The 12,083-nt window shown below is 42.9% G+C and overlaps 1 protein-coding gene across 2 annotated transcripts in view; it reads right to left on the bottom strand.

Moving 5' to 3' along the window:
* PRMT8 (protein arginine methyltransferase 8) overlaps window positions 1-12,083 on the bottom strand; it is a 276,893-nt gene that overhangs the window by 71,292 nt on the left and 193,518 nt on the right. For both annotated transcript variants that reach the window (XM_077468496.1, XM_077468495.1), the window contains exons 3-4: window positions 10,939-11,094; window positions 1,170-1,233 (exon numbers count right to left, since the gene is read on the bottom strand). In XM_077468496.1, coding sequence (XP_077324622.1) covers window positions 1,170-1,233; window positions 10,939-11,094 — 220 coding nt within the window. The remainder of the gene's footprint in view (window positions 1-1,169; window positions 1,234-10,938; window positions 11,095-12,083) is intronic.

Here is a 12,083-nt window from a genome sequence, read left to right as displayed (position 1 = left end):
TATCCCTGATGTGCCCTCACCTGGGCGATAAGACCAACCAATGGTCTATATGCGCTCTTTTCCCTCTATGGGGATCTGATGTGCAGTTTCACTTCCTCAATGGCAACCTTGGGGTTAAAATCCTCCTTGTCTTAAGCTTATCTCCATTCAACCAAATCATAAAAAGAGAAAGCAGGACATAGTGCTTATCCTTTTAAAAATAACCAGTTTTATTAAATACTATGGTATAAAACACTCACTTTTTTGGCGCTATGAGTGCACCAAACTGTAAAAGCATAAAATCCTCACAATACAGGTATGTAATGATCATACAGTGTGTTACCGCAATGCTCTCTCGATGCACACCTCAGCATGAGATCAGACTGGCCCCTCCCCTATGCATTACACCACAGGGACACATGGCTTCCTCAGGGGGATGCCATGGTTGGCATTAAGAAAGTGAAATTGCTCAGATCCTCAGAGAGGGAAAAGAGTGCATATAGACCCTTGGCTGCTCTTATCCCCCGGGCACATTGGGTGAGAGGATAATCACCATCACATGTGGATGATTGGAGCACATAGCGGTGAACACTAATTAAGGAAACACACGTTTGGATATATGAATACATGTTTTCTCATTGATAAAAGAGCAAGTGTATGCAAACAGTTATACACTTAAGGACATTTCAAGACCTGAATTATCACTGTTTGATTTATATTAGATTTTTTGTTTTTGAAAATTGTTTTTTAATGCAGTCTTAAAAGGATACTAAAATTGTATAAGCGGCACCACTTATGATTATAAAAGCTGCTGTGGTAATGCTTGTGACAAATTGTACCATATACTGTATGTCATGTTTGATTTTTCTCATAGTTACCATTTAAATCAGCATGAGAGCCAAAGGGCTAGCATTTTCAAACATGGAGTTCTGCAAGCCTAAATATTTGTTCATAAAGGTTTCTAAATATTGCAGGTTTCCTATCACTCCCTCCAGCAACTATAAGTACGGAAGGTCAGGAGTGTTTGTTATTGCTAACAGTTATTTTCTAATAGCTTCTTTTCCATGGAGGAGGAAAATCCATATACTGGCATTTAACATTGTGAAAAGTTGCGGCAGGCTTAGCAGAAATGAAGAATAAAAGCTTTGCCTTTACATTTTTGTACATTAAAACATTTTCAAATGCCTTACTGTTGTCCAAGTGGTTAGCCTTGATAATTTTCTCTGAATAATCTGAAACGCTGGAACATTCAATCTGCAAAAGAACATAAGATGTAAAAAGAAGCATCTGTGAAAAGGCACAAAACAGCAGCTCTACAAATACACATAATACTCCTTTTATTTCTTATGGAATTAAAGCTAAACTCCAGGTAAGGATTATATTGCATAGTTGCATTGTTTCATAGTAAAACAATGCTGCTGCCTTGGCTCTTAAGAGCCTGCCCACAAACTGAGCGTAGGAAACAGACTCTTGGGAGATGTTGTTCTGTGTGTGTGTCTACGCCAATAGGAACTAACCTCCCAGTTGCCCTCAACATTGGGAGGATGCTTTGGGGGTCTGTAACCCCTCAAAGCACCATGTGCCCATGTTGATTGGGACAAGGGTCTCATCCCCACAACCCTGGCCGGTGGTTGTGGGGGTCTGTGGGCTTATCAGAATCTGGAAGCCCCCTTTAACAATGGGACCCCCAGATACTGGTCCCCCCGGTTTGAAATGGTAAGGGGGTACAAAAGTACCCCTACCATTTCACAAAGAAAGTATAAAAAAAATTGTTAAAAAACACACACACACCGTTGGGAAAAGTCCTTTATTAAAAATAAAAAAAACACAAAAAAAGATTCCAGCGGTGGCTGGGATATATAACAGTAAACCGGAAGCAATGACATGATATCAATTTCGGTTTACTTGGGAACCATCGGTGCCATTAAAGTGCCTCTGTCCCCGCAAAGGCAAACACACATGTTGGTCCCGCAGGCATACAAACAGCCATTGTCCCATACATGTGAGGTATCACCTTGAACATCAGATCATAGGCAGTAATTCCAGCACCAGACCACCTGTGTAAATCTAAAGTAGTAACCTGTAACGGCTTTTAAAGCATCACCTATGGATAGTAAAATTTAAGTAGTTTGTCGCCTTTGGACAGACATGTGCAATTTTGAAGTGACCGCTGCTCCACATGCATATATTAAATTGTTTCATAGTAAAACAATGCTGCTGCCTTGGCTCTTAAGAGCCTGCCCACAAACTGAGCGTAGGAAACAGACTCTTGGGAGATGTTGTTCTGTGTGTGTGTCTACGCCAATAGGAACTAACCTCCCAGTTTCTGTTCCTGGAAAAAAAAATTCTAGCCTGGTGATAGGGAGTAATAAGGGGCGCTTCTCATTACAGAACCAAGGTAAAAGAAATAGTATAATTCTGGAACAAGATCTAGAGCAGTGGTTCTCAACTACCTTGGGGAGATGCAGACAAGAATACTGCAATCACTGAGCAGCAAATGATATCACCTGTGATGTATTTCAGTTATCCTGCAAACCTGGCCTGTTAATGGGTCCTGAAGACAGGAGTTGAGAACCATTGATCTAGAGCAGGGATCTTCAAATTATGGCCATCCAGCTGTTGCAGAACTACACATAACATGAGGCATTGTAAAAGTCTGATGCCGTGTAAACACGATCGGAATTTTGTATGGCTCGGTGGAGTCATTTGTAGCGCTCAACATTATTCGGTTGAATAATAAATAAATTCTACGTGTTTAAACTCTATTACACGATTGGGTGCACTTGTTCATTTTGTTTTTATGGTGACACGATATCCCGAGATTTTCGAGAGGACCGGAACGGACCTGGAACTACGAAACACCCGAAGGTGTGGGCTGATTTTTGGCTTCCCACATCGACAAGTTTATACGGTCGGTGCAAATCGTCCGGTGAGGAGATTCGAATCAACTCGAAGACAGTGGAACGTTTGAGTGACTGGGTCGTTGTTCGGTTGTCCGCTTCGAATCGCTTGGATAGTTGTATTTGTGCACATTAATCGTTGATCTGGTAAGCCTCCATTTCTTATTTGATTTGTAGCTGTGAAGTGTCCACGTGGTCAAGCACTCTCTCCTGAACGAACAGGATTAACTGCATTCTTGTTTACCTAAATTTGGACACTATTTCATACTTTTGAATTTCTTGTCACATGTAAATGCACTGGACTTTTGGGTTACTGAAAGATGTCAATTCTGTCAACTAACAAATAATTTTTTTCATACAAATTGCTCACTTCATTTGGATTCACTAAACACTTGGTTTTTTATGATAGTTTATTCATTTATACTTAGTCACACGATACTTTACTTAGTGATAAGCGCTGCACTTTTATTTTTTATTTTTGTTGTGCCCAGTATCCTGGTTAAGGTGTTCAGCTGCTGTTTTTTGATTTGATTTTAAGTTTTTTTACCAAGCGCAGATTTTTTATAATTTTTCTTGTTGTTTTCTGTCTCATTGGTCTTTTGCTGGCCGAAATTTTGATCGCGTGTACGTGGCATAACATTCACAAACTTGACTAGGCATGATGGGAATTGTAGTTCCTGAACAACTGGAGGGCCATAGTTTGGAGACCACTGATCTAGAGTGAAAGAGGGAGGTTTGGGGTAAAGTTAGGTTAAGGGGCTTGTTTTATACCATTATTTATTTTTAAAAGAAAGCACAACTGAACCTGAAGACTGGCAAAGAACCAGCCCCGGTGATGACAGCATTGGATCCCTGGACTGGCAAGTGTAGCTGCTGACTTTTAATCTTTTTCAGAATGACTGGCACTCTTCTTTAAGTAAAGCAAAGCAAAATCTTCTGAGAAGGCTTGTTTCACACCTATGGTTGTAATAATACATGGTGAAGTTTGAGGATTTTGATAAGACACCTTTTTTTCGGTGCCTCAAACTGTCAGGTAACATGCAGAGAAATTTAAATGTTGATGCAGTGTGTGGTCACACCTCCTCAGTATGTCATAAATAATAGGATGAAGAATGAAAACCTCTGCACCATAATACAATAGCAGCTTCTCCTGATTTCTTTGGTGGAATCTGTACTGTCAATCATCATGATGTAAGTGAGGGGGACAGGCACAGACTAGGGTTGCCACCCGTATGAGAATCACCCATACAGTCCAGATTTTGAATAGTGTGTCTGGGTTTCAGACCAGCTGAAACCCAGACACAATTTTCAGAATGGACCGTGGCTCCCCAAGTATCCAAGTACCACAACTGCTGAGTGCATAGGTGTGCACATGGGCCCCATACACGGGCAGGAGAGGAGAGAGGTCTTGCTCTGCTCCTCCTCCTGTCACCCCTACACCTCTGTCTGCCCACCCACAATCCAATCCCTGTCATTCTGTGCCTCAAGAAAAGAATGTGTGGGCTGGAATTTTGCATCTCAGTAACCGGCAGATATATAGTTGATGAAAGGTGCCAGTGCCTGAGCCTCCATCCTCGGGTGATTGAGCTCAACATTCAATGTCTCTGACTGACGTCTTACGCCTCCCTCCTTCTCTCTCCTGCCTCCAAGCGAATGAGTACACTAAGGTAAGGGGGGCTCAGATGTAAGGGGTGCCCTGCGGACTCTGATGTAAGCGGGAGGTTTGGTGAGCAGAAACCCCCTTACATCAGAGTTCTCCTTTACACCAGCGTTTCCCTTTAAAAATAAAATGTTGCCGTGCGTGGCTAACGTGTTCGGGTTTGGCTTCATGAAAAGGTGGCAACCCTAGCACAGACACATAATTTCAAAGTCGTTAGGTAGTAGCCACTGCCTAATACATGCTTTCTAATTGAAAAGGGAAGAAAGTAAACAGTTAACTGCTTATATCTAGAGATTGCAATGGCTCTTCCATTTAAAACTAGCAAAGGGTTCACCTTTAAGAAGCAACACGTTTTACACTATAAGCTAGGACGTGCACAATAATATTACCAGCTATACTTCAACAGGAAAACTATTCTTTACAATAATGTCAGTTGAGAAAGGAAAGGCTTGTGTTTGTTAGCGTAACAAGCCATCAAAGCGGCAGAAACATCTCTTCGGTAATTGGAAAGGGTATATTATGGCTGCAGCGGAAATAGCAAAGCAATCCAGCACTACAATATATCCGAATCCCACAGGTATCGTAACTTGCAGGCTAATTGTGAAAACGTATCTGCTGTGTTATTTTCATGTTTACCCCCTGAAAACTAAGAAACAGGTTGTTTCATTGTACATGGCAAGTAAACCTGCTAACCATGTATATGCTTATAGGCAATGTAAACCTTGATAAAATGACATGTCGTTTGCTAAAGCAAAGTATATCATAGACAACTGTCATTTTTTCCTTTTTTTTTTTTTTTTTAAGAAGAATAGGATTTTTGACCTACCTGTAAGATTCCTTTACTAGGAGTACAGTACAGGACATAGAATCTTTAATCTTATAGTGATATTAGGCTATTTTTTTTTTATTAAAATAAAAAAGAGGTTATACTTGCTCTCTGCAATGATATTGTACAGATCAGTCCTTTACCTCCTCTTCTGGAAGTCCTCCACCGGTGCTGTCTGGTTCGCCCTGCTCCAGGTGACAGGTTCTGGGGCTAATTTAATGCAGGTAAGGCACCAAGCGAGTTTAATTACCATCTTAATCAGCCACAGAACCTGTATAATTAATATGTGTTTGGTTTTAAAGGGATGAGGTGACAACCCTACTCCTTAGCCATGGGTACACCCATGAGGGTGCTCTCCCGAGCCGGGCTGTGTGCTTCCATAGACGCACGCGTTGCCAGTAAAACATGCTCCCACTTCCTCCTTGCAAGAGTTCGACTCATTATAGCGCCTACTGCCCTTAGTGTCTCCTGTGAGACCAGAAAGTGAGGGGAGCAATTCTGCAGCCAGGGTAGTGCTCGATTTTTGAGAGGATGCAGGTAAGTGTTTAGGGATAGGGTGGGGGAGAGTTAGTGGGGTGTTTATTTATTTTAGAACCACTTTAACCGTGAATTATATGCAGCTACCTTCAGAAAATTGGATAATAAAAAATCTGAAAAAAAAAAAGAATTTCCAGGAATATCCATATATAACTCCTCTCACTTCCAGCAAGCAATAGGGAGATCATAATAACAGAGGTGAGGGATCTGTGTCCTGTTCTGTACACTAAGAGTATAAAAAAAATACTATTTTTTTTAATAGCACAGTACAGATTGACCTGGGAAGAGGATTATACTGAGGGACTGACTGACTGCGGGGGGAGACTTGCCTGGGGGTATTATACTGGGGGACAGACTAAGCTGGAGGGAGGAAGAATAATACTGGGGGACAGACTGACCTGGGCAGGGATTATACCGGGGGACAGATTCACCTGGGGGAGCGAAGGATTATACTGTGGGGCAGACTGTACTGGGGGACAGACTGACCTTGTTTGATTTCACTATGCTCCTTAAGCTTCTCCCACCATTACCACAATTTGTACACACCCACTGTTCGCTGTGACATGCTACGTGCAACACATTACTATTCTTCTTGGGGCACCCAAAGGTGTCCCAGATCTTTTACAGTTTTCTAGTGTATACTAAAATCAAAAATTGCTGTGAGCCACTAAAGTGTTCGGGTTTGGTTTGAAGAAAAAGGTGCCAACCATATTCATGCTTAAAAGCCCACAAAGCACTAATGGATATGATAGATTGCCCTTTACCAGGGAAGGTTGGAATCCTAACCTTTTAGCATTTCCTAGCATCAGTAGGAGTAAACAATGTCCCACTTTGGTGTTAGTGGAAATATTAGTGTCCCATCATTGGTGTCAGTGGGAGGAATAGTGCTCCATCATTGATTTCAGTTGAAGGAAAAATGCCCTGTCTTTGGTGTCAGTAGGAGAAATGGTGCCCCATCAGTGGTATCAGTGGGAGGAATAGTGCACCATCTTTGATGCCAGTGAAAGGATTACTGCCCCATCACTGATGCAGTGGAACAAATAGTGCCTCATCGTTGGTGTCAGTGGGAGGAATAGTACTCAATTATTGATTTCAGTTGCAAGAATAATGCCCCATTGTTAGTGTCAGTGGGATAAATAGAGCCCCATCATTGGTATCAGTGGGGGGGAATAGTGCACCATCTTTGGTGCCAGTGGAAGGATTTCTGCCCCTTCACTGATGCAGTGGAAGGAATAGTGCCCCGTCATTGGTGTCAGTGGGAGGAAGAATGCCTCTGTGTTGGTGTCAGTTGCAGGAATTATTGTCCCATTGTTGATGTCAGTGGGAGGAATAGTGCCTCTTATCAGTGGAAGAAACAGTGCCCCAAGGGCTGGATAAAGGTATGCAAAGGGCAGCAGTTTGGAGACCACTGATGTATACCATAGGCTCAAAGACCAACTAGTCTAATCCACCTTACAACGGAAGAGGACATAAAGAGGTAAGAAAAATTTCCCGGTTAAGGTGGCCTCCCTTCACCTTAGGGAGAAGGGAGGCCTGAGAACGACCTTACTGAAATTTGGGCTCGCAAGGGACTGTCAGTTTGCCTGGATAGGCACATGTGTATGAATAGTTGCTCAAACACCCCAGCACCCCCAAAATCTGGTGCTTACCATTATATAAAAAAAAACTTAATTCTTCCAGGCTATGCTTGGCCTACACCCCTCACATGCCCACCTCTTTGCCAGTGAGCTGGTCAGTGCTTAGTATGGATATAATATAATTTACCTCCATAGGTTTTGGGGCTCCCGATATACTCAAGCAGCTAACTAAACAAATATGGATACTTCTGTAGTTGCCTGCTATCACCTCCTGGGCGCAGTATGATACATATAAATAGATCACAGAGGGTGACTCTGTTCAGAGTTAGCCCTTGTACACACGGTCGGACATTCCGATGGACAATGTCCGATAGGACCGTGTTGTCGGATAATCCGACAGTGTGTGGGCTCCATCGGACTGTTCTGTCTGAGTATCCGACGGACCAAGTTTTCCAGGTGCGCTATAAAATTTTCCGACAACATGATGCGATCGGACTTTGTCCGATCATGTGTAGAGAATTCCGATCGGACAAAGTGCCACGCATGCTCAGATCAAATTCCTAGACCAAAGCTATTGGCTACTAGCCTGAACGTAGTCCCGTCCTAACGAAATAACATCATCACGTTAAGTACGATCGGATTTTCTGACAAATTTGTCCGACTGTGTGTATGCAACAGTTTCGGACAAAATCCATCGGACAAAATCCGACGGATTTGGTTGTCGGAATGTCCGACCGTGTGTACAAGGGCTTAGAGTGGTTCTAAAGTAGGCTTGCCACGAGTACATATAGCCAATACTTCTTTTTCAAGTGCTAGCCGATACCAATACTATTATTGCAGCACTGACTGGCACTGGTAGGTGGCAGTGATGGGCACTGATGGGGCCTGGACTGTGTTAGTATTTTTTTTTTTTATTATTATTTTTTCAATTTATATATTATTATTATTATTTTTTTTACAATGCTTTCTTGTTTTGGTGGATGATGAGAGTTGGTTTTTAAATTTAATTTTTTACAATTTTACTTTTAAATATGTATTTATTGCAATGAAAGTGACTGAGGACAAAGATTCCCCAGTCCCTTACTTAGCAGCGTCAGCTGCATTGAAGATGATAGGACAGAAGACAGCGGCTCCTGTTCATTCATAAACTGAAGCGCAGTAAACACCATTTACAATGCTCAGTTATGAATGGACAGAGTCAGTGATGTGCATTCGGAAAAGGATTTACCGGTTCCTTCCTCCGCTCTCCATCTTGAGAGATTCAGGACGAGGGAGCCAGAGGAGGATCCAGGGAGGACATGGGACAATCGGGAATGATCAGTGCAGTGGTGGGGGCAATTACAAGCACCGATCTCCCTGACAGTCACGGGAGGGAGAGGAGGAGAAGCAGATGTCAGAAAAGCTATACAGGGAGATCAGTGCTTGTAACTGCCCCCACCACGCACCAATCATCTGTGAGGATGTCCGGCACCCCCTGCTACACTGAGGATGCCGGTTGTACTGACCTCCTGCCAGGTATCGGGTTAAGCATCTGAGCATTTGCACGAGTGTACATCCGCGGTATTAGTATCGGCACTGATACTAGTATCAGTATTGGTGCAACACTATTCTAAAGTTTTTTTTTTTCTTTAAACATTTTTTTTTTCTTTAACCACTACAATACAGGGCACTTTCACCCCCTTCCTTCCCAGCCCAATTTTCAGCTTTCAGCGCTCTAGCGCTTTCAGTGACAATTGCGTGGTCATGCTACACTGTACCCAAATGAAATTGTTATCATTTTGTTCGCACAAATAGAGCTTTATTTTGGTGTTATTTATTCACGACTCCGTTTTTTTTTTTTTGCGATATAAGCGCAAAAATAGCGGAAATTTGGAAAAAAAACAATATTTTCTTTTTTCTATTTGAAAAGAAATCCAATAAAATCAAATTTTGTCATAAATTTAAGCCAAAATTTATTCTGCTACATGTTTTTGGTAAAAAAAATTCCGTTAAGTGTATAATAATTGGTTTGTGTGATCACGGACATATGTACGCAAATGATCATGTACATATGTGTGCAGGTGATCACGTACATATGTGTGCAGATAATCATTGGGACATGTGATTTTAGTGGGACATATGTGGGGGACATGTTTTTATTATTAGGGACATGTGTTTTTATTATTTGGGGACATGTATGTTTTGAGGACATGTGTGTTTTGGGGACATATGTGGGGACTGTGTTTGTACTGTGTGGTGTGTTGTGTGTTTACACTACACTGATGATCAGTGAGTAAAAAGCTGTAAAAAGCATCCCATACTCACTGATCATCAGCCGGCTGCAGCGTTCTGCTCTCCTCTCTCAGCGGTGACTTCCGTGTGAGGAGAGGAGAGCCGATTGCCTAGCAACCGGCTGTTTGTTTACATCACATGACGGCCGTGATTGGACACGGCCGTCATGTGATCAGGAGGGCCAATCACAGAGCCCTCCTGCCGATCTGAGATGTGCCGTGTCCAGGAGTAGACGGCTCCCACCCGGCCGTATATATGCATTGGCCGGGTGGGAAGTGGTTAAGTGGTTGTAAACCTCAGTTATGAACTATGAACAAAGCATATCCCTCTATAGTGTGTACATGTCTCAATTCAGAGCACTAAGTGTTACTTCTATCTGCTGCTTTGTTCCTCTGCTATCAGCATGAGTCCCTTCTGACAAAAGTTCCTGACATGAAGAGGTGAAAAGGTGACAGGGGAGGGAGGTCTAGCACACAGCCTGTGATTGACAACCTTAGCTCTGTTCCTGTGTGCAGGGAGGCGTGTCCCTTCGCTCCAATCAACTCTCACTGAGCGTAACTTCAGCTCTCTGCCCCCTGCTTTCTGAAAGCTCAGACAAGCTGTATAAATGCTGGGCTTTGAATGGCTGCAGAGAAGAGAAGGCTGCAAATAAACAGGTAGAAATTATGTTGGAGGATTTGTTTTTATCTCTGTATATCACCTGAGGCCAGTCACTTCACTGGGTATATATAGGAGTAAATATTTCCACACAAACTGTTCCCCCACCCCTTAGCAATTACCTTGGGCCTCTCCCTGATCCACCACTGTCCCAGGTGCAACACCGCTCTTCTCTCTTCCTCTTCTCACAGAAGACACGAGAACAGTGGAAACCTTAGGCTCCTGTTGCTGTCAGTCAAACTAGTGTGAAGGGAGAAAGGGGTGGCTTACTGGAACTGTGTATGTCATGGGACGCACACAGCCCTGCCCACACTGATGCCCCATAGCACGGGCTTGCTGAGAGGGCACTCGGAGGAAAAAGGAGAAGCAAAAGTGCTGGCAGGGGACTTCCAGAAGAGGAGGTAAAGGGCTGCTCTGTGAAATATCATTCTGCAGAGCAGGTAAATATAACTTATTTTTTATTATATCTTTTAAATTTGACTTTGATATCACTTTAAGGTTTACATACACTTTAACAAATAGATAACTTACCCCGTATACTTTCTTTGCGCCAGCCTTTGCTGCAAACATAGACAGAATTCCAGTACCACTGCCGACATCCAAGACCACCTTATCCTTAAACACGTGCTTATTGTGGTACATTGAATTTCTATACGTGAGCGTACGCACTTCATCTTTTAACATTTCCTGGAAGTAAAAAAAAAAAAAAGTTTCTTGTGATGCTATGAACATGCATAAGGCTATAAAGGACAGAAAGTACATTTCAGGATAAGGCAGCTGTTGAAAAGTGGTACACGTGGCTTCTTCCATCCCTTCTCTACATCCTCCAACTGCTGCAAATACCAGTATACTGAATGATTATCAGCAAAGTCCAAGCAAAAAACCCTTACCAGCTGCCATTCCTAGCCTCCTTAACCAGCCTAGTGGCCCATACACATGAACCGGGAATCATACGAAAAATTCAGCTTTCTAAGTGATCGTACTATAATCTGATCGTTAGTACACAGCTTTTGATAGCCGATCTTGACAGTTCATCCGATATTATCTGATCGGACAAGCATGAAAATGTAACCCCCTACGATACCTGATCGTACAATTTTCATTTAATCAGTACATTTGTTGTCCACAAATACAATACAAATACACGACAACACATGACATCACTTCCAAATTTATTGTTCTGCGGTACGAGAATTTTCGTCACTTTAGGAAACTCTTCATTTTCGATATGCGACTAGCATGCAAAGAAAATTGGACGATCTGTCGTCCGAGTTTCAGATCGTGTGCACGGGGCATAAGCTAACATAATGGAAGCCACTCCCTCGTCCTTACTTCCTTCAGCACTGATAGCCTTTTCATAATTTACATCCTGGACGGAATGCTTGCACTTGTGCACTATAGTTCAATTAGATTTTGACGTACCCATACTGCAGGATCTAATCTATGGGGCGTTGGTGCACAGGCGTGTGTATACTGGCCAGGAAGTAAACATTAAAGAACGGCCCGGAGCAATGCCGAAGGTATTCGGCGGAGGGCCTCCATGACAGGGGTTAACGGGGCGGAGCCAGGGACAGGGAGCCAGTGGAGGAGTGGGCTTACGTGCAGTGATGGAGCTGTACAGCTTAGTGGGGAAAGGAGGAAGAGGAGGGGCCAGTCTGCACGAGGAGCCGAGAGGG

The sequence above is a fragment of the Lithobates pipiens genome, unplaced genomic scaffold, assembly GCF_037356315.1.
Source record: "Lithobates pipiens isolate NorthernLeopardFrog02 unplaced genomic scaffold, aLitPip1_a1.2 Scaffold_8, whole genome shotgun sequence".
In the NCBI taxonomy this organism is placed as follows: Eukaryota; Metazoa; Chordata; class Amphibia; order Anura; family Ranidae; genus Lithobates; species Lithobates pipiens.
This window is presented reverse-complemented; position numbering and strand designations above follow the sequence as displayed.